The following is a 25,586-nucleotide window of genomic DNA, read 5'->3' on the forward strand; positions in this document are numbered from 1 at the left end:
TGGCCATAATCTTCCAATTCTCCTTAGATGTGGGGATGGTGCCAGAGGACTGCAAATGTTACAACTCTATTTAGAAGAGGGAACAGTGAATATTTAATGAAAATGCATACAGAAAATCCATCATAATTGACAATGAAATTGGGCTCAAAGGGAAATTCAAATCAATATTTGTCACATGATAGATATCAAATTATGAAAAATAAATTAATGATTACTAATATTTACAGGTAATTCCAAGTACTTCGATTGATAGAAAGTTGGAAAATGCGTGTAACTTTAGCAGCCTAGTACAACAGCAATTAAACTTTATGCTTCATACTATGTTATCTACCAGGTTGAGTACTACAACCAGCAACACCTCAATCCATCATCTGCTTATGGATTTTGGCAATAATCAACTTCTGATGTAGTGGGTGCCCCACCATGGCAGGGACAACATACTAGAGCTCAGATGTGTCCACCCCTGCTGGCCGATTGGAGAAGCAATAGTTAGTTGTTGTGCTAAACTGTGCTTAGCCACTTCAAATGAGGAGATGGTACAGAAATCATTGATGGAGAGAAAAGTGAGAACACATAATTTGTAATAATATACATTTATTTACAATGAAACAATTTGGAGCTTTATATAATACCGAAAAAGAAACTGTCCTCATATCTTAACGAACAAAGAGTAAAGATATTAAAATATGTTGAAAGTTGCATTTTTCTAAATAACAAGAATATTAACTTTGAACCATTAGATTTTAAACAAATGCTTCAACCATGCTACTTAAAGTTAAAAATGCATTTATGTGCATAAAGAACACAAATCTCACCAGCTGAGTGTGGATTTTGGGATTTAAAGAGTCCCACAACTCCCTTTCCATGGAATCCGCCAGAGCGCAGCAGAACAGCCTTTGTTTTAGTGTGTTTCCAACACACAACTGGCAGCCTGTTGTGTCGATAACAACGTGCAACCTTCTGTAAGCTGCTGTCCAACACAGTCTGAGGTACTACCAAAAGTCCAGGATAACTACATTTTTAAAAAAATGGATGTTATTTTATTGCTATTAATATATGTCCAATGGTCAATAAAATACCCATTACTCAACACGATTTAAATAAAAAATAATTATATTTTTGGTGTTTGTTCTGAGTGGAAAGTTGTTTAATACTGTTGAGATTTTGTATGGCTTTCCCATCTATGTATTGGGTAGCTTCAGTATATGGTATACAATGTTGAATATAATGACCTGAAAAGAACTATTACTTAGCCTTCTCTTCCAAAATGCATTAGGATAAGTACTGATGAATAAGAAGCATCCATTCTACTATGAGTACTTCTAACTCAATAGTCTGCCCGTAAGTCTCTAGCCCATATGGGGTTATCATACAGTAAATAACTTACTGGGGTTGGGTTTCAGTGTAGGGATGGGAGTTATGTTTGGGAATCTCGGGAAGTCTCAGATACCCAGGGCCCTGTGGAATTTTAAGGCATACTATATTTCATTCTTCAAAAAAACAGATTCCCTGCCCGAAAGCCAATCCTATTGACAGACTTGGATGCCTGTCCAAGGGGGTCTGATTTGGAGGGTCGTGGTGATACAATGAATCATGGGACATGGGTGAGGGTCAGAGTTGGTGATGTGGGAGATTTTGGAGGTGATGGGGGTGAGGGTTGGCATTTACAGGTTTGCTTGTTGGGTCTAGAGGAAATATTCCTGCTCCTCTTGGCCCACAAACAGTTCTCGAGCAGAATTTTCCGTGCCCGCTGGCAGTGGGCGTGACAGACGGTGGGCGCAGACAAAATGGCACAATCTGGTTCACGATGGCGGGAAGGCAGGTCATGGTCGTCTGCTCAGCCTGCATTTCCCGCCAATGGTTGGCAGGGAACTCATTGTAATACATCAGCATCTCATTAAAAGGCCATCCCAGGCTCTGGCCCCCCACCGGATCGTCCATCCATGTCGGTGGGAAAACACATCAATGTGCTTCTCAACAGTACAGAGGCAACGTGCACTTGTCAGCCTTCACTTTGGGGGAACGGAGGTGAGTGACCAGCATCGTTTTCCATAGCTCATCAGGGTCACTTACTGCAGGCTTCAGAGATGCCGGGGGCTGGGATGAAGTGCCACCCGGGCCCGGAGGTGACTGTAGTCTCAGGGTGAGAAGGGGGATGTCCAGGGGCAACTGCTGGCCCCGGAGGTGACTGTACTCAGGGTGGGGATATCGGGGGCAACTGCTGCCCTGGTGTTGGAATCCTGCGCACAAACAGTAGGTGAGGGAAGTGGCCACGCAGTATAAACTTGTATTACACACAATATAAACTTGTATAAACTGACCATCCCTCTGCAACTGAGACTGTTCAGGTGTAGCCACAGTGATATGCTTGGGGTCGGGCTCCTAGCCTGCCCGCCCACTCAAGCATGTGGAGGCACCAATGTGCCACCAAGCCCTCCACACCTTACCCCCCACCACCCTGGCACAGACTGCGAGTCTGCAACCACCTTACTGGACCTTGCAGCAGTTGGACTGTACGTAAAACAATCTCCTCACCAACGCTGGCCATGTAGCAGTCACTGATAAAAGCAGTCACTGATGAAAGCATTCGCAGCCCCTTGCAATCTCAGCATCCCAGTTTGGATCAGTGTCCCCTATATCGCAGGTTGACAGGGCAGCCATGCAGCACACTCACCTGTGACCATCCGAGGGTGGCCAGCACTTCCCAGAAAGCATTAAGTGGCAGTCACACAGGGCCAGGAAAGGATGCTAAGTACAGCCATGCTAACCATGTCTCTTTTTCTTTCTTTCATGCCAAAGGAGGACCATGTCTGGATCATGAATCCTGGTGATCCAGCTGTGTGCCTGGTGGCCTACAGAGAGCGAAGAAGACTGAGGAGAAAGCAATTGAGGTTCCTGGTCACGCAAAGGCAGTAGCAGCAACCTCAGGAAGAGGGGCTGCTGGGGCTCCTGCACACACCACCCAGGAGTGACAGCGAGTCAAGGCTGGTCAGCGCCTATCAACATCCAAAGTCTATAGATGCCACCTGACATTCTTGCAGATGACCAAGAACCAGTTTCGCCGACGATTCTGCATGTCTAGGGACCTGGTCGCTCATGTCTGTTGCTTACTGCAGGACTTGGCGCCAAGGGGACATGGAAGGCATTCACTGCCAGTGGCTGTGAAAGTGACTGCGGTGCTCAATTTCTAGGCTAGTTGCTCCTTTCAGGGCTCCACAGGTGACATCTGTGGGATCTCACAAGCCGCTGCCCACAAATGCATCCATGAGGTCATAGATGCCATCTTCTCGAGGGACACAACTTTGTGCATTTCGCCCGGCACAGCCAGGGCCATTGGATTCGCCAAGATCTTGGGATTCCCACAGATGCAGGGTGCAGTCAACTACACCCTTGAGGCATTCAGGTCTCCGTTGCTAACACGGTGGACTTCATCAACTGTAAGGACTTTCACTCACTGAGTATGCAGCTGATACATGACCACCAAAAACACATCCTACAAGTGTGCGCACTGTTTCCAGGGAGTGTGCACAATACCTACCTCCTCAGTCACTCGCAGATCCCTACAGTCTTCCAGTGTCCACAATGGCTGCAAGGATGGCTCCTCAGGGACGAGGGCTACTCGCAGATGCCGAGGCTGATGACACTTGTGTGGCAGCCTCAGACTGCAGCAGAACAACAGTATAATGAGGCTCATGTTGCAGCTCGCAAATTGGTGGAGCAGACCATCAGGATGCTGAAGATGCTGTTCCGGTGCCTGCAATATAGTCCACAGAGGGTGTTACACATCATCATCGTCTGCTGTGCCCTTTACAACCTGGCTCTCCAATGGGGAGGCGAGCTGGCTGAGGAGGAGATGGAGGACTCTTCGGATTTGGAGAATGGCAGCAGGGATTTGGGGGGGGGGTGTGGTGGTGGTGGTGGTGGTCCTCAGTGGTTACAATGACGGGGATGAGGCTTTCTCACTGGCTAGACAAGGCAGGCATGCTCAGGGGACCCTCATAGCTGCCAGATTTGTGGAAGATGATGACAACATGCAGTGAGGTGTCCCCAGAGATCCTCACATCACAGTTGTGAACATTTCACCCCAGTCTGGCTTATGGCAGTGCCAAAAGCCTCCGTGAGGATGCTCCTGTCATGAAGATGCAGTGGAGGCCCTAATAGTTGCTTGATTGCAGGAGGATGATGATAACATGCAGTGAGGACACTCCATGAATCTTCACATAGCCTCTGTGAATGTCTGACCCCTGTCAGGCTGAGGGCAGCTCGCTTGTGCTCCATGATCCGGGCCATCTCATGGAGACGCAGAAATGAAACTTTAGACACATCTGATGTGTCCGCCTTCACCACCTGAGCCCTTCAGGAACTGGTGCACAGCATCAATAGTCACAGTCACTGGTGCGATGGGGGCCAGTCCCATCCTAAATGTCCAGACAGCACACAGAGAGATTGAAAGAACTCTGTGGCGCCTGCCCACTACATTCTGGCAGCAATGACCAGCACCGCCAAGGTGCAGGCATCAGTAGTGTTTCCAGGGAGTGTGAGGCTGGACCATCAGTGTGGTCTGGAGGCTGCCAAGAACACAGGGAAGAGGCCCTGGACTGACACATCTGCCTTTTATCTTGTGCAAAAAGGTTTCACATCTGAGTGACAAGAACATAGCTCAGCAGAACAAGGAGCCAAGGCAGGGAGACATTCTTGGGAGCTTATTGACAATAGTGAACAATATGTACAAGTGACCAACGCCCAAGCTCAGGCTGTGCAGCTACTTTTCATTAACTGCCCTAACCCTGCCACTACTTCTTAGTGTTCCCTGGACATCCACAGCGGAGGTGGAGGCAGCCTGCTGACTGCAACACCATCTGTGATGACTTTGGCAGGTGTCCTCTGGAGGGCTGAAACTTGAAACTTGGAAGGCCCCAACCTGCTTTTGGGGCCCTGCTGTGTGGCAGTGGCATCCTCCTCGGTCTGTGAAACTGGAACTGCGGAGGTCACAGGAAGAGGGGATTCGCGTGGGCTGGGCACTCCCAGAGTCACCTGGGTAGATGGCCCTGGGGTGTGCACATGCTGATCCTCCTCCTTATGGGTGCTTGAAGGCCCCAGGCCCGAGGGGGAGGGGTAACTGGAGTGAGATTGAGCTGCCCTGCACCATTCTCGTGTACACAATGTTGGTGCCCAACTATGGCATCAATGATAGAGTTAAGCCCGCGCAGCAATGCAGGGGCGATGTCCTGGACCAAGGTTTCCACGGTGGCCGCTATCCTGCCAGTGTTGACCTTGGTGTGTTGCGATGCCAGCGCTATCACCTCAGCATGAAGATGGACAGACTCCTCAATCATGCCTTGCAATGAGGAGTGCAGCAAACATCCCTTCCTGAAGTTCCCGAGCTTGCCTTTGCTGCTCTAGCGACTGCTGGATGCCGTGGAGGCCTGCCAGGATGTCCTCTACCCCAGCTCTGGCCGCAGGATGGGTAGCAAAGTCACCAATCCAGCTTGGGAGGCGGTGGTCAGCGCAAAAGCCCTTCAGGAGAGGACAGCCACTCAGTGCCTCAAGAGGATGAATGATCTCCCCTGTTCCGCCAGGGTAAGTCACTATTTTCATCACTCCCAACTCTCTCACTCTCAAACCCATCGCCCATCCACAGGGCCCTATTGTCAATAAGCTCCCAAGAATGTCTCCCTGCCTGTGGCTCCTTGTTCTGCTGAGCTGTGTTCTTGTCACTCAGATGTGAAACCTTTTGCACAAGATAAAAGGCAGGTGTGTCAGTCCAGGGGCTCTTCCCTGTGTTCTCTGCAGCCTCCAGACCACACTGATGGTCCAGCCTCACACTCCCTGTGACATGACTGAGTCCAGAGGCTTATCATCTGACTTGAACTCAACAAGTTCCTGGCCTGCAGCAGCTCTCCGAATGCTGGGGACCTGTCGTGGATCAGACTGTGCACTGTGCTCACCAGTATTTGATCCCGTGCCTATTCTAGAGCTAGGTCCCATCGAGATGTGTGTCTCTGCGCTATGGAGGGTGTGGGCGAGTGCTCTGATGGAATTTGTAGGGAGGTGTATTCCAGTTCCTCTTTGGATGTCCCTTTCGAACTGGCTTGGAGACCCTGGCTCATGGACTCCATTGGCTCTTGGAGTGATAGGCCTGCGGAAACAAAGGGAGATAATTAGTGCATGACAGTGGCCTATGGCATGGAACACATTACTCACAGCATGGTTGTCTGATGGATGTTGCACTGCTGGATCCTGACTTGAGAGCAGCTTCAACCTCACGTCAGCACAGGGCCGGTCCCGATCATCGCTGGCCAGCTGGATGGCTGTTCTCAAATTCTGTAAAAACCTTGACTATGGCATTCCTCCACCAGTCTGTGACCTTTCCCTCCTGTTGTGGGCCAGTTTGTCCTGCAGGGATAGAGATGGGGAGAGCGTATCAGCCAGGTCAGATGATACATGAGCCTGGCCTGTGCAGGTGGTGAGTGGTCCCATGGATGGGTTGAGGACAACGCAGGTGTGCGTGAGAGAGTGAATGGTAATGTCCCTTGAATTGGCAGTGAGTGAGGGCCCTGTGGATGGGCGATGGGTTTGAGAGTGAGAGAGTTGGGAGTGATGAAAATAGTGATTTACACTGGCGGAACAGGAGAGATCATTCATCCTCTTGAGGCACTGAGTGGCTGTCCTCTCCTGAAGGGCTTTTGCGCTGACCACCGCCTCTCAAGCTGGATTGGTGACTTTGCTACCCATCCTGCGGCCAGAGCTGGGGTAGAGGACATCCCGGCAGGCCTCCACAGCATCCAGCAGTCGCTCGAGGGACCTGCTGTTGTAGCGGAGGGCTGCAGTCTTTTTTCCTTTGGTGGCCATGTCTCCCGGGCAGTGGTAGTGACCTGGTAATGATGAGCACTGTGCTGACATCTGCCTTTTAAACATGGCGGTCGGCGTGATGCAAGGGTGGGGTGATGGCGGGAGGGTGGATGACAGCCTGCCCGCCATGGAAATGGCGAGTTTTGCCGGAATGCAAAAATAATGAGGCAGGTTTGGAACAATATGGCATGAAAACTCGCCATCGCTGTCAGCGGGTAGGACGCCATTTTGCTCACCTGCTACTGCACTTAGAGCAAATCTGGGAAAATTCCACCCCTAGAATGGCACCTGTTAAAGTTAAGGCACGTAGCCTCCTTATAAGCTTCAATGACCAACCAGCTTTCTGAGAGCGATTGTTGCCTGCCCTTTGTTTGCCTCCGTTAAAAGCGAAGTAGGCAGATGCGATGTGGGTTCAGTTCCCATTTCAGATTTTTAACAATTTAACATCCCACCTGATCAAACCCATCTATTTTCAGAATTTAAAATTACCATGTATATACCAGACACAGGACGTTTAACTTTTCTGGTTTCAGCATAACAGACTGAATCTCATTTGCCTGCCTATAATCTTGTAAATCTATAAAGTGTACTGGCATCTCACTTCTTTTTACATCTCTTATGGCAAAAAGGCAACAATATGCTCTTAATAAATCCACTAGATGGCAATGTTACACCATTTGCTAGGAATCCTGTTTTTATATACTAATGCCAGCCGCCAAACAGGAATAGGAACTCAGCACTCACTCCATCCACCAGTGCATGCATGATTTCTCCTGCTGTTGATGTCACTGTTGTGTGCCCACTCTCCCTCACCCCCTGCTTGCTGCTCTCTTCGCCCTGTGGGGAGTGGAGGGGAGCAGCAGGGAGCTGGGGGGAGTGGGGGTGGGGAACAGGTGGGAGGCAAATAAGCAGGGGAGGGGGTGCAATAGTGTTGTGCGTTCTTTTCTGTCTTTGTTAGGTCTGCACCATCTTTGATGCAGGCACTGCAACTGCATCTGCAATGAGTGTACCCGCAGTTGCAGCATCAGAAAAATGCAGCCTATTCCAAAATATAAAACCCTGGACTTCATTAGTATCTAATGCTGCTGTTTTAGCACACCTTACTTGCCAGCTTTGCACCTACATTTTCAGCATGCTTATGCCAAAGGCAGTATAAAGTGCTGATGCATGTTGATTCGGTGGGCTGAAATGAGCCTTGAGCCTCATGAAAATTATTTGGATGAGCTGCTGAATCTATCCCACCTCCACAGGGAACTTGCCTATTTTAAAGACCAATAATGGGCCACTTGCCAGGTCAGCAGTGAACCGAAGACATGTCCAGGGAGGGTTGGGTGGGGAAGTATCGGAGGGGTCAGGTCTCAGGCTGGCAGTGGCTCTCAGGGGTGCTGTGGAACAGGGATGATCACTCCCATTCTTCCTGTTTAAACCTAAAAAGAACCTCAACTTTTTGGTGGCGGCTGCTTGCTTAAACCACATCCAGGTCTGGAAAATCTGACCGCAGTCGGCTTGGTGCCTGTGCCATTCAGACTAACCAATCTTACTATTAGAGCCTAAGACAGGTGTTACATGGAATATGCAGCAGTAATAGAGGGTTGAAGCCCATCTTTGGAATTAGGATTATGCAAATTTTAAATACGTAAATCAAAAAGAAGGACTGTAGCACATAAACTCAAGAGTGAACATGCCAGTAGGAAGAGCTCAATCACACTTCAATCCAGCATCTTCTTGTTTGCTGAGTTCAACACTTTCAGTGGCTGGTACTTGAGCTATTCATGTCACTGGATTAATTCAACCAGCAGTGCTCAGAAACCATTTTTAATTATAAGATGTGCTATTTACTGGTATGAATTTATCTTACCCTCCCTATTAAAATACAGCTGTACTGGTGATGTGTAGGAAATGTGTGTGTGGTCACATACACATTGGAAATTCAAAATTCCAGAAAAAAGGCAGGTCACAAATTTCCATAAATACAGTTCTGAGGTCCTTTTATATTGTAGCAACGATTACTGGAGAATATCATTGCTCTGGTATCCTGCCACCATAATGTTGTTTACAGTTCCATCTGACACCTTTTTCCATCAGAAGTGGTAGAAGTGAGCTGACAAATTCAGTGGCAAATCATGACAAAAAATTGGCCTTGGCTGAAATAAGCCAAATCTGACAGTTTATATTTCTAAATTTAGTCAATGATTAGAGAACAACATATTCACCATAAACTGCATTTTAAATTGTAACAGGCTTTTTAAACACGAGCCATCTAAGTATGATTTAGAATTGTCTTGTTTCAATTTTCTATCGCTAGCTGTGTTTCGATGCTTGATTTTCTGAGCTGAGGCTGAGAGGTCAGTGTGTGCAGAAATGTGGTACATATCTATGTCCTATCACTTCACTTAGTAATATATTAACGCCGCAAAACGTGACATTAATTAATACATTGGATATTTTGTAAATACAGTAAGTCCAGTTTAACATTGTTTTGTTTTAAAGTCGGTCAGTTAATGGGGTCTGTAATCTCGTTAAGTGTTACGAGATTCTTTTTAATGTAGTTTCCCTGCATGACCTGATTTTGTAGTGGCCTCTCCCCACTCTCCAAGTTGTGGCCTTCTTCCCTCCAGACCTCGGTGTCACGGCATCTCTCCCCACCGACCTCAGAGTTGTGGCCTCTTCCCCCCCACCCCCCCAAACCTCCTGCTCCCTGACTCACCCTTTCACTGCTTCCCTCTCCTAGACTTGTGTTCCCGTTCAACATTCAGATCTGATTTGGAGCTGGAGGTCTGATGTTGTGGAAGTGTGAGTCCCGATCGTGCAGGAGTGCTGAGCTGGGTCAGATACAATCTATGTTTTTTTAAAAGAACGACTGTAGAAGCTGCTCCTGCCTCACTGCTCTTCTCCTGAGCCCTCATTCACAGTGAGGGTTCAAGAGAGGGAAGCGGCGAGCAGGAGCATTTAAAAAAAATATGGATTATAGCAGCCCCAGCTCAGCACTTCTACACCTCTGGGACTCTTAATTTCACAACACTGGAGCTCCGGCTTTGAATCAGATCTGGAATTTGAATGGGAACGCAAGTCCAAGAGAGGAGAGCGGCAAGAGGGTGAGTCAGGGAGTGGGAAGGGGGAAGAGGTCATAACTCAAGGTCGGGGAGCGCAGAGTGGTCACAACTCAGAGAGGTGGGAAAGGCTACATGTCAGCGGGTTGGGGGGGTGGGGGGGGTAGAATCTGCAGCAACCTGGAGGATCAGTGAGCAGGGGTTTCGGGAAGCAGGATCAGGGAGCAGGAGGTTCGAGCAGCACGATCAGGGAGCAGAGGGTTCAAGAAGCAAGATCAGTGGCGAACAGGAGTAACTGTAAGTAGAAAGGTACATTTTTCTTTTACAATAAAATTGGTTTAAAAATATAAAAGTTATTTCATTTACCAATGTAGGAATTTAGCAATGTAAAATATTGCAACTTGGAGGGTATGTCTTAATATTTGTTTCTTTTCTGCTGAGGAGTGTCTTACAAAACCTAATTACAGTTTTAACATTGATTCCTTCTTGAAGCAATTTTCAGTTCAAGTCGTTTCACTTAAAGTCATTATTTTCAGGAACACAACCACAACTTTAAGTGAGGACTTACTGTATAGTTTCCTTTTGGTGCCATATTCAATTGTACTTGTGATGCAAAATATAGTGTGAATTTGTAACCAAACAGTGAACATCGGCAAAAGATCTATAGATCTGACTCATTCAATAAAGTGCAATTCACAATACAAAAAAAATGTTACTCTGGGATTGTCTAGCAAATGAAGGAATGAGAAATTAACCTATAGGTTAGTAATATTCCAGCTAGTTGTTTACTGGAGAAATTTAGATTTATCATTAACCCTTCAGCTCGAGTTGTTTTACATAAAACTTGTAAAGAACTATTTTATATGAATTGCTAATTTTGAAATTAAGAGAGAAATAATACACTTAAAAATCCCAAAGCTTGCTTTATACATTATTGAGTAAAATTGCGAACTAAAGAAAATCTGATTTTATTGCAGAGCGGATGGCATAAAACAGATCATAGTTATTTCACAATCTTGGCAGGTAAGCTGTTTTCCATTCCATTTCACAGAACTTAAAAAAATATTTTAGTTATATCATGTTTCCAATCTACTTTATTTATGACCAAGTTATTTTAAGGAGCGGTCACTCTACATTGCAAGCCTCCACTAATTTTTCCTTAGATAATAAATGCCATTTACTTAATAAACATAATATCCAAATAAATAAAAGTGAAAATGTGGACCATATTTGAGGGTGCGAAAATAATGACCACATTTAGCAATTATTTAAGCATTAGCTTTCTCTTTTTATACTTCTGTTTCAATTGCCACTGAACAAGTTCAAAAGTTTCAGTTTACAGTAACTGGATTTACATGCATATTTTTCAGAGTTACAGAATACTGGACTGACTTTTGCTAATACGACTGGTGAAACATTACTTTCAAAATCTTTGAATCAATAACTATTTAATAACTTGCTTAATTAAAACATTGTTAAGACTTGTAGCAGAGATCTTATTGCCATTTATTATTTCATCTATATATAATATATCAAAAATGGCGCAGACTATCACATCTTCTTGATTCATTCAAAATCAAACAGCTTCAAATCAGAGTTGAGATAGGGAAGGTACAAATCAAAAGTGAGTGAAGTGGCTAGAAAACTACAATATGAGGCCAAAGGCAAGTGAGCACAAAAATCAAAAGGAAATGGCAAACAAATCAAATTTGCTCAAAACACTGAATATTTTGGACCAACATTATTTTTTCCTACTCCCTCTGTCAATTGATTTAGAGATTTAAAAAAAGGCTTCAGCTTTGGCACTCATTTCTTAGAAATACAGTGTCTTCTGAAATAATTTTGCAAGGCAGGTCAGTTACAGACACTTATTCTGGCCATAACAGTATTAGTTGGAGTGATCATTGCATTTTCTCTTGTGGAGGCCAAGTCCCATCTTCACACTGAGGATGAACATCCATCAATGTGTCAAGTGACCCTACCACCGTATTATGTGGAATAGACTAAGAACAGATCTAGATCCAGCAGCTCAAACTGGTCATCCATGAGGCACTGTAGCCGTCACCTGCAGAACCGTGGACCACAATCTGTAACCTCATGGCCTGGCCTATGCCTCACTCCTCCATCATCATCAAACTGGGTGACCAACTCTGGTTCACTGAACAGCGCAGAAGGGTATGCTGAGAACAGCACCAGATAGTAATGGGCCAAACTGGTAAAGTTATAACAGTGCCATGTGCATGCTATACAGCGAAAGCACATGGTGTAGACAGAGCTAAACAATCACATAAGTAATGGATAAGGTCAATATCCTGCAGTCCTACCACACCCAACTAAACTTCCATATTCTCAAAGGTGGCAGAGGCCAGCACCTGAGTGAAAACGAGAATATTGCAAATGCTTCAACCATCTTCAGACAGTAGTGCTAAGTGGACAATCTTTCTTGGCTTCCTCCTGAGGTCCCCACCATCACAGTTGCAAGCCCTCACCCAATCTGATTCACTTCACATGACACTAACAAACAACAGTAGGAATAAATGGGTTATTTTCAGAGTGGCAAGCGGTGGCTAGTGGGGTACCACAGGGGTCAGTGCTTGGGCCCCAGCTAATCATAATATATATCAATGATTTGGATGATGGAACTAAATGCATTATTGCCAAGTTTGCTGATGACACAAAACTAGGTGGGAATGTGAGTGGTAAGGAGGATGTTAAGAGGCTTCAAGGAGATTTACACAAGTTGAGTGAGTGCGCAAATACATGGCAGGTGCAGTATAACGTGGATAAGTGTGAAGTTATCCACTTTGGTAAGAAAAACAGAATGGCAGAGTATTAGTTAAATGGTGATACACTGGGAAAGGTTGACGTACAAAGGGACCTGGGTGTCCTTGTACCACAATCACTGAAAACATGCAGGTAGGTGTAGCAAGCAGTTAAGAAGGCAAATGGTATGTTGGCCTTCATTGCAAGAGGACTTCAGTACAGGTGCAAGGATGTCTTACGGCAGTTTTCCAGGGCCTTGGTGAGAGCACATCTGGAGTATTCTGATCAAATTATGATTTTCCAAGTATCCTGCTATAAACTCCTTAATAATGGATTCTAGCAATCTCCCTATAAGGGATTACCTGGAAAAACTCAGCAGGTCTGGCAGCATCGGCGGAGAAGAAAAGAGTTGACGTTTCGAGTCCTCATGACCCTTCGACAGAACTTGAGTTCGAGTCCAAGAAAGAGTTGAAATTAAGCTGGTTTAAGGTGTGTGTGTGGGGGGGCGGAGAGCCCCCCACACACACACCTTAAACCAGCTTATATTTCAACTCTTTCTTGGACTCGAACTCAAGTTCTGTCGAAGGGTCATGAGGACTCGAAACGTCAACTCTTTTCTTCTCCGCCGATGCTGCCAGACCTGCTGAGTTTTTCCAGGTAATTCTGTTTTTGTTTTTGTTTTGGATTTCCAGCATCCGCAGTTTTTTTGTTTTTGTTTTTATCCCTATAAGGGATGTTAGGCTAACTGCCCTGTAGACACTGAAGGGTCTGATTAAACTAAGAGACATAGAGGCTCAAATATATAATTACTTGATGAATGAGTGTAGGTAGGAAAAACATTAAAAGGTCATTTTGGGTTTTATACATGAGGTGTAAAATGAAAGCGTAAGGAGCTAATATATTTGTACAAAGCTTTGGTGGGCCGCAGTTTGAGTGCTATGCGTAGCACTAGGTATGGCTTTAAAGGGCAATAAGGCAATGGAGAGCATACAGTGTAGATTCACCAGGGTCATGCCAGCGATGGGGACATAAAGCTACAAGAAAAGATTTGAGAATTTCCACACAGATGTTAAAAAGTACTTCCTTTGTTACAGAGAACAGTTGAAACCAAGACCCTTGCATCTTTTAAGGAAAGGAGGATAAATATGGGGAAAGAATGAAGCAGCATCAATAGTTTTGCATAAATCTAGCAAAATCTGGCACAGACAGAATGAGCCTTCTCTGCTATAAATATCCATGGGCACTGTCTCTGTGTTGCGCAATATTTCCTGATTCCTGCCCATTTCCCAGCTCTGCTTAGCTGCTGTGCATTTTGAAATTGCATCAGTAAATCCTGGAAATCAGCTGCTCCCGTCAGTGCAGCTGGTACCATTGGAATAGTTTAAATTGGTCTGCTTTTGATATTTTCACCATAAACTCTACCATATCCGGATTAAAATAGGAAAAAAATGAGAGATAACTGGACATTTGCTGATGGGTTTACATTAAAAATTAAAACCAGAAATTTCCTCAAAAACAGGCTGAATAGAAAATAGGAGGGTAATAATAAACAGACTTTCATCCCGCCAGTCTGAACTAGTTTAAAATTCACGTTTCACAGGTAAAAGGACAAGTTTTGAGGTCTTCCGATCATCTTTCACAAAATTATTTGTAAAAGTGATCACTTTAATCATGCCATGAAGCAAAATATTTATGTAAGGCCAGAAAAAAGGGTTTGAGAATATAGTTGGCTTGTTGAGCTAGCTTTGATGTTTTCTCAATTTCTAAGTACATAGTAAAAGGTAGTAATAGTAGTAATTTGTTAGCTCACGGTTAATATAACTATAAAGTCTCTGAATCTTCTTCTGGCTTTGATTTGCATGGGATAAATGTCTGGGGCACAGACTGTGCAGCCAGTCAGGTTTCCAAAGTAGGAAGATGGGAGGGCTTTTGCTAAGGTTAAGAGGTTAGAAAGTGAAGGAATTGACATTATCTTCTTTAAGTAACTTGAGCCATTGAAGTGAGAAGTGTAGTTTATTCTTTAATTTGTATAATTACATGAAGACAAACTTTATTACTTTAATTAAATGAATCCAATGTTAATGGTCATTCTGTTTATTCACTTTATTATGAACATAAGAAATATAAGGAATAAGAGCAGGAGTAGGCCATTTGGATTCTCAAGTCTTCTCCACCAGTCAATAAGATCATGGCTGATCTGATGTAGCCTTAACTCAACTTTCTCGTCTGTCCCCGATAACCCTTGACTCCCTGTCCAACTCAGCTGAGAATATATTCAATAAACGCAATAACCATTGTATTATTACTATGATACCTGACGATATTTGCTGCAACTGTCCCTTACAGCTTGCAAATCCATACTAGTCATTGTCTCAACAAACATTTGCTCAATCTGCATTTGAAAGACTGAATTAATGTACAAAATTCAGGTCACATTGATGGACCTTGGGATACACAATTGCACAAGCTGATATAGGGCTATGTGAATCTATTCCTACAAAGATAAGACATTTAGGCTGCTTATGGGAGTGGCTGACACCAATGAACTTGTAGGTAACTAGGGCAGATTGAATGTATAGCCCTTGCACATGTGAACCACCAGCACAGTGTACTTTTGAGATTTTTGGATTATAATAGATTAAAAAAGATGATCACAAGGTAATTATGGATGACAAGGCCACCTGTTATTCACCATTCAGAAAAATAATAAAGTCCTCGCTAATCCAGCATTCAATCATTCCTTAAATTATTCTAAGGCTTTCATGTATATTGCTCTATTTAGTACTCCATTCCACGAATTGACTGTCTCCTTGGCCTACTCTCAGTTCAGCTTGCAGCAGATGCCTGCTGACCTCTGGGAACAAAAGCTGAATCCAGTCAGATGGTGAAAATGATCTTTTCTGATGGTTGCTGGATGCAACTTTGTCAACACTTACACATTTTATAAGCAATATATTGCATTATTATAAATATGTATAAATATTTATAAATGAATATAGTCATATTACATGATCTTGTGCTACTATTTTAATATATGTAATTCACTTTGATAGCAAACGTAGGTGGGTAGAAATGATTTTTCTCTCTTTCATCCTTGTGAATTGCATGAATTAAACAATTGTTCAAAAATCACTGAAATAAAAAAAAGTGAGCGCATTGACAAAATTGTAATTACTATCTATAAAAAGTATGGGTAGTCTCAGTTCACTTCATATAGTACAAAAATTAGTCTTTAATATTAATTAACTCAAACAGCATTAAAAAATAGATGGTCCAAAATAGGAATGTTACACTGATGCAAAGAAAAAATGGTGAAAAAAGCTTACAGGAAAATTTTAGACAAAGCTTTTCATTGTACACTATTCCCAGCTTGGGGTTCAAGGTTAAAAAACGATTCTGTCCACGAAACAATACTCTTTCCTTATTCTGTTCAGCACCTATGCAACTTATTTTTAACAAGTGACGAATTGGTCATTTGTACTGCTTCAGTTTAGCACTTGCAAAAGTGCATTTCTTAAATTTGAAATAACCATGTTAAAAATGTTGAGTTTGAGTCCACTTCCAGCCACTTGACCTGCTTAAATAAAAACAGAAAATGCTGGAAAAACTCAGTAGGTCTGGCTGCATCTACAGAGGGAAAAACAGAATTAACATCCAAATGACTCTTCTTTAGAACTGAAGAGAGGTAGAAATGTGATGGATTTTATACTGTGGAAGAGATGGGGTAAAATAGAAGGTCAGGGATAGGTGAGAGCAAAGGAGAGATTTGACAAAGGTGTCATGGACACAAGACAAAGAGAGTGTTAATGATAATGTTAAAGGCTAAGGAAGGTGCTAAGAGTGGCCTAAAGGTCAGATGGCAGAATGTGTTAATAGCAGAACAAGGGTCAGTGGTCTGTGAAAGCAAAACATAAGAACAAGTTACAGGCTAGCCCTGTGGGTGGAAGGGGGTTGAGGAAAAAAAAGAAAAAAAATTATTGAAAAATGAAATCAAACTGGAGGACAGAGTTCATGGTCTGAAGTTGTTGAACTCAATGTTAAGTCCTGAAGGCTCTAAAATGGTTAATTGCAAAATGTGATGCTGTTCCTCCAGTTTGCGCCATGCTTCACTTGAACACTGCAGCAGGCCAAGGACAGAAATGTGAGCATGAGAGGAAAATGGTGAGTTGAAATAGCAAGCGACAGGAAGGTCAGGGTCATGCTTGCAGGCTGAGCGAAGGTGTTCCGCAAAGCAGTCACCCAGTCTGCACTTAGTCTCCCCAATGTAGAGGAGACCGCATTGTGAGCAATGAATACAGCAGGCTAAATTGAAAGAAGTGCAAGTGAAGTGCTGCTTCACTTGAAAGGAGTGTTTGGGGCCTTGGACAGTGAGGAGGGAGAAGATAGAGGGACAGATGTTACACCTTCTGCAATTGCATGGGAAGGGGCCGTGGGAAAGGGATGAGGTTTTGGGGGTGATGGAGGAGTGGACCAGGGTGTCACAGAGGGAACAGTCCCTATGGAATGCTGACCGGGGTGCGGGGGGGGAGGAGAAGTGTTTGGTGGTGGCATCATGCTGGAGTTGGCAGAAATGGTGGAGGATGATCCTTTAAATGAGGAGGCTGGTGGGGTGAAAAGTGAGGACAAGGGGAACCCTATCATGGTTCTGGACAGAGGTGCGGGAGACGAGTCGGCCATGGTTGAGGGTTGTCAACCACGGTGGGGGGAGCAACCTCGGCTCAGGAGAAAGGACATGTCTGTAGCGCCGTTTTGGAAGGTAGCACCTTTGGAACAGATGCGACGGAGGTGGAGATATTGAGAGAATGGGATGGAGTCCTTACAGGAAGCAAGGTGTGAGGAGGTGTAGTCAAGGTAGCTGTTAGAGTCAGTTGCTTGTAATAAATATTGGTGGACAGTCTATCACCAGAAATGGAGACAGAGAAGTCAAGGAAGGGAAGGGAAGTGGTAGATATGGTTCACGTGAAGGTGAGAGAGGGGTGGAAATTAGAAGCAAAATCCATAACTTTTTCCAGGTCCCAACAAGAGTATGAAGCAACACTGATACAATCATTGATGTACTGGAAAGAGAGTTGTGGGAGGGGGCTTGAGTAATACTGGAACAAGACATGTTCCACAAAACCACAAAAAGACTAGTATAACTGAGTAGGACTGGCTTGTCGATTCTGTTGTTTTCTAATGTATTGTTTAGTATTTAACCCTCACCAACACTGTCAAAAACAGATGATGTCATCATTTATCTAACAGTGGTATATCACACGGATAAATTGACTGCTGTGTTTGCCTATCACACAATAGTAAATATGCTTCAAAAGTACAAAATTGAGGCCAGAATTTTCCATCCCCATTGGCATCGGGCTTCACGGCAGGCGAGTGGACAATATGATGGGAAAGCCAAAAATTGGTTTCACGATATTGTGAAACCAGTTTGTGATTGTTCACTCCACCCGTCAATGGCAGGCTGCATTTCCCACCACCGGACGTTGGGAACGCTATTTTAATACATCTGAATATAGTTATAATCCCCGCCCGCTAGAACCAAACCCCCCCCCAAGCTGGACCATCCGGGCACATCAGAGTGTTTCACAACTGTACATAAGCGATGTGCGCCTGGCGAGCTTCACTTCACATGGGACTTCTAGGTTTGTTTGCCTACCCTGCTTCAAGCAGCACTTGTGGTCATCAGCACCAGGCTTCACAGGCAGCGCCACATCAGTTTTAGGGGGGCTCACAGGCAGGTCTCTACCTACCAGACCAGCTATAAGGTGGGGGTGGCTTTTCAATGGCTGCAGGTCTATGGCTTTTTTGGGGAAGGGGGAAAGGGGCCTCAGGCAAGGGAACAGGCTGCAGGGCGAGGGCGTACTGGGGAAGGGGGATATTCCTGGGGTGTGGGGGGGGGGACATATTGATCTGTGCAAGTGGTCTCAAGATGGGGGCTGCGGAGGCAGTCACCAGAGGAGATGAGGCCAGATGGAGATGTAAGGGTGTGTGTGAGAGAGTGAGCGGTGATGTAACTTGTCCTGCCAGTGAGTGAGATGCCAGTGAATGTGTGATGGCCTTGTGAGTGAGAGAGTTTAGAATGAAGAGATGTTTGCCTTACCCTGGTCACACAGATGAGATCGTTCATTCTCTTTTTGCACTGGAAAGCCAACCTCTTCTGTGCAACATTGGCATTGACCACCACTGCCACTGCCTCCCAAGCCAGAGTGGTTAAATTGCTGGACCTCCTGCAGCCCGAGTGGGGACGAAGGACATCACAACGGGCCTCCAAAAGACGTTCCAGTGATGAGTCACTGAACTCGTCTTTGCTTTTAGGGCCATGTTTTCACCGGAGAAGTACTGGTTGCAAGCATTGAGAACTGTGCACATGGTTGCAGTTTAGATTGGCACCCAGAGGAAGTGGTGTGGTAATGACATGGCAGGCAATTCAGAGTCTGCCTGCCAACGAGATGGCATGTTTCTTGTGGCTGCATTAATTAATAAGGCAGAAAGTGGACAATGCAGCATGAAAAGCCACCATTGTGGCCAGCAGGTTAAATGTCCCTTTTCCCCATCTCCTACCACACTTAATGCAAATCTGGGACGAGTCTGCCCTGACTGTGGGATGTACTATATATAAGTGGAAGCTTTTCATTTATTTATTTCCCTCAGTACTGGTAGCCATTCTTTGACCTTGCCTTTTTCCATCCTCAGTCCTGCTTTGATTGCTAAGTGCCCCAGTCTCCCTATCAGACACGCACCAACATCCTACTCTAAATTTTTTGTTGAAAAATTAGCTTAAAAAAATCTACTAGTTAATCAGTTAACAGCACTCCACAATTATTACATAGGATCACATAGGATATATGGCATAGAAACAGGTCCAACCAGTCCATGACAGCGTTTATGCTCCATCACTCGAGCCTTGTCCCATTTTTTCTCATCTAAATCTACCATCATAACCATCTATTCCTTTCTTCCTCATATAGTTTCCCCTTAAATAGATCTACATCAATCACTTCAATCTTTCCCTGTGGTAGTGAATTCCACATTCTTAACACTCACTGGGTGAAAAAGTTTCTTCTGAATTCCTTGTTGGATTTTTTGGTGACTATCTTATATTGATGGCCTCTAATTTTGCTCTTCCCCACAAGAGGAAACATTCTCTCTGTATCCATTCTTTCAAAACCTTTCATAATTTTAAAGAATGCTATTAGGTCACCCCTCAGCCTTCTTTTTTCAAGAAAGAGATGAGACTCAGCCCGTCCATCCTTTCCTGATATGTATGCCCACAAATTTCTGGTATCATCCTTGTCAATCTTTTCTGCACCCTCTCCAGTGCCTCCCTATCCTTATTATAATATGGAGGCCAGAACTGCTTGCAGAACTCCAATATGGTTTAACCAAGGTTCAGTACAGATTTAGCATAACTTCCCTACTTTTTAATTCTGTCCCTCTTGAAATAAAATCTAGTGCTTGGTTTGCTTTTTTTTAATGGCCTTGCTAAACTATGATGCAGTTTTTAGTATTTGTTTTCTGAGGTCCCACCTATACTTACACCTTTCAACTAATAAGTGACTTACCTATTCTTGCTATCAAAATGTACTACCTCACATTTACGCGAACTTCATTTGCCAATTATTTTTCCATTCTACAAGTTTAACTATGTCCTCCTGTAATTTGCTGCCAGTCCTCTTCAGTATTGACATGAAAAGGACCCCTCTTTCCCATGTCAGCCCAGAAGCCTTGGTCACCAGAAATTGGCAGACAGTTGATGGGAGCAACCAGACAAAAAATAATATTGAAGTATGTTGTTTGAGTAGTTATTTATTTTGTTGGGAGTAAGTGAAGAGCAGATGTGGACCATATTCCCACCCCTTGCACTGAAGCTAGGCATTCGCATTTAGAAATTTCAATATGTAAAAAAAAAAAGTCCGATTTTGTAGGAGGGGGTTGATGATGAATTCAGTGTTTGTTGTCATCATGACTTTGAAACTGATCGCAACTTCAGGATCCTGATTTATCTGTCCCTATGTCAATTTACACATGGCTCAGGCAATAATCCAGAGGCTATTACTTTTGAGATCCTGCTTTTCAACTTAAGACCTAACTCCCGATGCACTGTCAGCAGGGCCTCCTCCTTGTTCCTACCTATGTTGTTTTTTCCAACATGGACCATAACAAGTAACTAAGTCCCTTCCTTTCCAAGTTCCTGTCCAGCCACTGTGAGATATCCCTTACCCTGGAACCAGGTATCTCTTCCCCTCATTATACAGTCCCTTGATACTACATTTCTATTCTGCTCTTCCCCTACCTGGACAATTTTCGGAGTCATGGTGCCTTCGTCTGCATTGTGGCTGTCCTCTCTGCAGTTTTTCTCCTTGTTCTCACAGGTAGAAAGTATATTGTACCTGTTGGACAGAACCGGTGCCTGCAAGACCTTCTTCCCAACTTATCTGAAATCCCAGGTAGCGAACTAGGAATTCAGATGCCAATCTTTTACTTAATGCTAGATTTACTTACAGAATGTAACGTTATATGTGTCTTCCTCGTCCCCAACCAACACTCAGTGTCCCAGAGGTCTTTCTTTATAAGTGCTCAAGATATTTACTCAATCAATACCCTCTATCTTTGTTTCCTTAACTTTACTATAATTACCATACCATAAACACATGCTATATAACACCCTATCAGTCACCCCCCTCTCTCTTTCCTGAACCTGTGTTTTCCCCTGGAGCGTGACAATATTTGGGATAAAACTGTTTCTTATGTGTCGTAGGTTATCAAACTCTCACTTCAGCTCAATGACTGTGGGCCAGAGAGATTCGAGATGGAGATATCTTCTGCAGACATTTGTTCAGGACAATCTCACCATCCACAAACTCCCACAATCTGCAGTCCAAACACAAAATTACTTTTTCAGGATCAGTTCTGTTGTTCATTAAATGTTACAAATCACATTACCATTAAAAACACAATTACACCTCATTGAACAAGGTGCAACTTTTTAAAGTATTTCAAATAGCGCTGTGGGGATGGGAAAGATTAAATGCTTGCTAATTTCTTGGGGGGGGGGAGGAGGTGGGTTAAGGCAGGGCTGAGCGGGGGCAGGGCAGAGTGGGGCGGGGCAGGGCAGGGTTGGGTGGAGAGAAGAGGGGTAGCTACAGCACAGCCTGTGTCAAAACTCTGCGTGCCAGACTCCCAATTCATGCTAATCTGTGTATGCTTGACATACTGAAGTTGCGATCAGTTTCAAAGGCATAATGACAACAAACACGGAATTCATCATCAACGCCCTCCTACAAAATCAGACTTTTTTTTATATATTGAAATTTCTGAATGCGAATGCCTAGCTTGAGTGCAAGGGGTGGGAATGTGGTCCACATCTGCTTTTCTCTTACTCCCAGCAAAATAAATAACTACTCAAACAACTCAATATTATTTTTTCTCTGGTTGCTCCCATCAATTGTCTGCCAATTTCTGGTGACCAAAGCTTCTGTGCTAACCCAACCTTGAAATCAGGTGTGCTTATTTTTCTGTGGGTTGTAGTGGTCCAAAATCTATGTCAGGTCATCGAATAATGTTGTGTGGATTCTTGTTAATAATTGCCACTGGTGTCCTCTGCCTGACATTAACAAAAGGTATTTCAATCCTAAACCACATACTTAGACAACCTAAGTGTTCCTAGGCTCAATCTCCAACTGATTTCAGAGTTGCTTGTTCCCTCCCTCCCAGGTCCAAGCCCATTAATCCCTTCCATACCTTCCAATCAAGGCCCAATTCCAGCACTTTTCCAGCTCAGATTCAGCCCACCAGCTTTGATTAGCACACATGTACCAACAACACACACTTCCAGCTCCAGTCCCTGTGTTACAGATTCTGGAAATGGTCTTATCTCTGCTCCACTCCTTGGCCTGCCTCTGTTCACTGTATTCATCTCTTAACTAGGGTTGGCTGATTGCTCCTTTGACTCTCACTTGTCCTGGCTAATTGGGACCTTGTTGAAACTTAGGAAAGCCAAGATAATTTTTGTGTTATCTGCTGGTCAAAGCCTCAAATCCAGTTCTAGATCTTCCTGGGAGTTGAGATGAAAGAAATTGACATGGCAGGCGAACAAAAAGTGGTTGAGGCACACAGTGTGCAAGGCTTTTAGAAAAACAAGAGGAAAAAATGTATTTGGATGAGCGACAGAGGAAAAGAAGGCCTTATAAAAAAGAGATAGACAAATAGAGACAAAAAGTAGTCTAAATATAACAATGAGAGTGAGAAAGATCGATTGATAAAGCTATCAAGGTTTTTAGCTAAGGCATGTAAATAGAGTTGAGGTACAGATCAGCAACTTAATTGCAAAGGCGGCTTGAGGGGCTGAATGACCTAATCCTGTTCCTAGAAGAACTGTAGAGAGAGAGTGGGAGACAAACCAGTATAGAGAAGGAGGAAGGAAGACTTAGAATGGGAGACAAGCAGAGACACAGTTAAAGCAAGGGGGAAGGGAGATGTTTTTGTCTATAACTTCCAGCTCAGTGAGATCTGAGTTATATTATCATTAGGTCCGTAACCTCTGAGCTCCGCAGTGTTGGATTTGGGGGGGTACCCTGAAGGTGCGCTGGGGAATCCCGCTGGGCAGTACCCAGGTAAAGGTTTGCACGGCAATTCCCCACAAGTGCACAAATGCGCTGTGCTGGGAGCCATCTGAAAGTCCGGTTTAAATCGCAAACTTTGGATGGTTCCACCAGGATTATATCATTGGTTACTCAGAAAAAGTTAGAAGAATTAAAACCTCTTCTAACTTCTGAGTAACTATTGTAAAGACCTAGACCGACCCCACAGGACTTCCCCAAGCCTCAACCTACAACCTCCCCACAAAGGGACTCCCCCTATTCCCCCAATCTCAACGATATCCCCCTGACACCGCCCATCCCCCCGACCTCCGACACCATAACCATCAACAGCCCCCACCCCCCCACCAGCCCCCTTCCGATTTCGGGACACCCCCCCAACCTCGATCTCCGACTCCCACTCACACTACTGGACACTCCCACCCCCTCCCCCCCAAATCCTATCCACTTACCTTAGACACTTACCTTCCCCCTGGCCTGTCACATTTTCTGGCCCTTTAAACCTACTTGCTTTAAAAATGGGGGTGTGGCCTCCTGGAATACGCTGGAGTTACACATTGTTGGGGCCTGTGAGGAGTCTTTCAATGCAGACCTCAAGTAGCTCCAGCGAATGGAAGTGGCAACATTATTTTCAAGGCCAGGTAAGCAAGTATTTATTTGTTCTAATTCTTGCAGGCCAGCACTTTCTAACACTAGTCGGAAGTTACGGCCCCATATTTTTTCATAGAATCAAAGAACAGTTACAGAACAGAAGGCCATTCAGCCTGTCATGTCCCTGCTGACTCTCTGCAAGAGCAACTCAGCTAGTCTCACTCTCCTGCTCTTTCTTATTAACATTGTTGCACCACTGTTGGTTAGACTTGCCCTTGTCTGTTTAATGTTGACAATATTTTATGCTGGAAGTTGTTGGAAGTGCGAGATGGAAGTGGCCTGGTGATCCCTACAGGGCATCTTGGATCTGAGTGAACACTAGCCTGTCTAAGTCCTCTTGAAATTTTCTCTTCGGATAATTATCGAATTCCCTTTTGAAAGCCACAACTGAATCTACATCCACCACTCTCTCAGGCAGTACGTTCCAGATCCTAACCACATTCTGTGTAAATAAGTTTTTCATCATATCTCCTTTGGTTCCTTTGCCATTCACCTTAAATCAGTGCGGTCTGGCTCTTAACCCTTGCACAAATGGGAACAGTTTCTCCCCATCTACTGCATCCAAACATCTCATGATTTTGAACACCTCTGTCAAATCTCCCCTCAACCGTCTCTTCTCTAAGGAGAACAACCCCAACAACCCCAACCCTGGGGCCATTCCTGTAATACTTTTCTGCATCCTTTCTAATACTTAAGAACGGTGGCCACTCTGACTTAGGCTTGCTCTTGCCCGTTTAATGATAACCATATTTTATGCTGCAAGTTGTTGGAAGTGTGAAATGGAAACAACCTAATGCTCTCTACAGGGCATCTTGGATCTGAGTCAACACCAGTCTCTATGTCCTCATCACAGTTCATAATACTTCCAAATTTTGTGTCATTTCCAGATGTAGAAATTGTGCCCCACACACCACAGTCTAAGTCATTAATGCAGATCAAGAAAAGCACTGTTCTGAATACTGACCCTCAGGGAACCTCTGAAAAACCGTTCACCATTACGCTCTGTTTCCTGTTACTCAGCCAACTTTGTATCCATGCTGCCCATGTCCCTTTTATTCCACGGGCTTCAACTTTGCAGGCAAGCTTGTTAGGTGGCATTTTATCAGATGTCTTTTGGATGTCAATGTACACCACATCAACCACACTTTCAACAACTTGCAGCATAAAATATTGTCAACATGATGATGATCATCATCAACCCTCTCTGTTACTTCATCAAACAAATCAATCAAGTAAACACAATTTGTTTTTAAAAAATCCACGCTGGCTTTTCTTAATTAATCCACATTTGTCCAAGTAACCTAACTTTTTGGATTATCATTTCTAAAAGCTTTCCCACCACTGAGGTTAAATTGACTGGCCTGTAGTTGCTGGGCTTATCTTTACATGCTCTTGAACAAGGGTATAACCTTTGCAATTTCCCAGCCCTCTGGGGAATATCTAAGGAGGACTGGAAGATTATGAACAGTGCCTATGCAATTTCCATCCTTACTTCTCTCAGTATCTTAGGTTATATCTCATCCAGTCATGGTGATTTAGCAAAGTATAGCCAACCTTTCTAATAACTCCCCTTTATCAACCGTCAGCAAATCCAGTATCTCAATTACCCCCTCCTTCACTATGACTTTGGCAGCATCTCCTTCCTTGGGAAAGAGATGAAAAGTACTCATTTGGT

At 44.2% G+C, this 25,586-nt stretch overlaps 1 protein-coding gene across 1 annotated transcript in view; it reads right to left on the reverse strand.

Moving 5' to 3' along the window:
• sbf2 (SET binding factor 2) overlaps positions 1–25,586 on the reverse strand; it is a 665,078-nt gene that overhangs the window by 63,154 nt on the left and 576,338 nt on the right. The window contains exon 27 of the mRNA XM_041196757.1: positions 816–1,012. Coding sequence (XP_041052691.1) covers positions 816–1,012 — 197 coding nt within the window. The remainder of the gene's footprint in view (positions 1–815; positions 1,013–25,586) is intronic.

The sequence above is a fragment of the Carcharodon carcharias genome, chromosome 10 (assembly GCF_017639515.1).
Source record: "Carcharodon carcharias isolate sCarCar2 chromosome 10, sCarCar2.pri, whole genome shotgun sequence".
Taxonomy (NCBI): Eukaryota; Metazoa; Chordata; class Chondrichthyes; order Lamniformes; family Lamnidae; genus Carcharodon; species Carcharodon carcharias.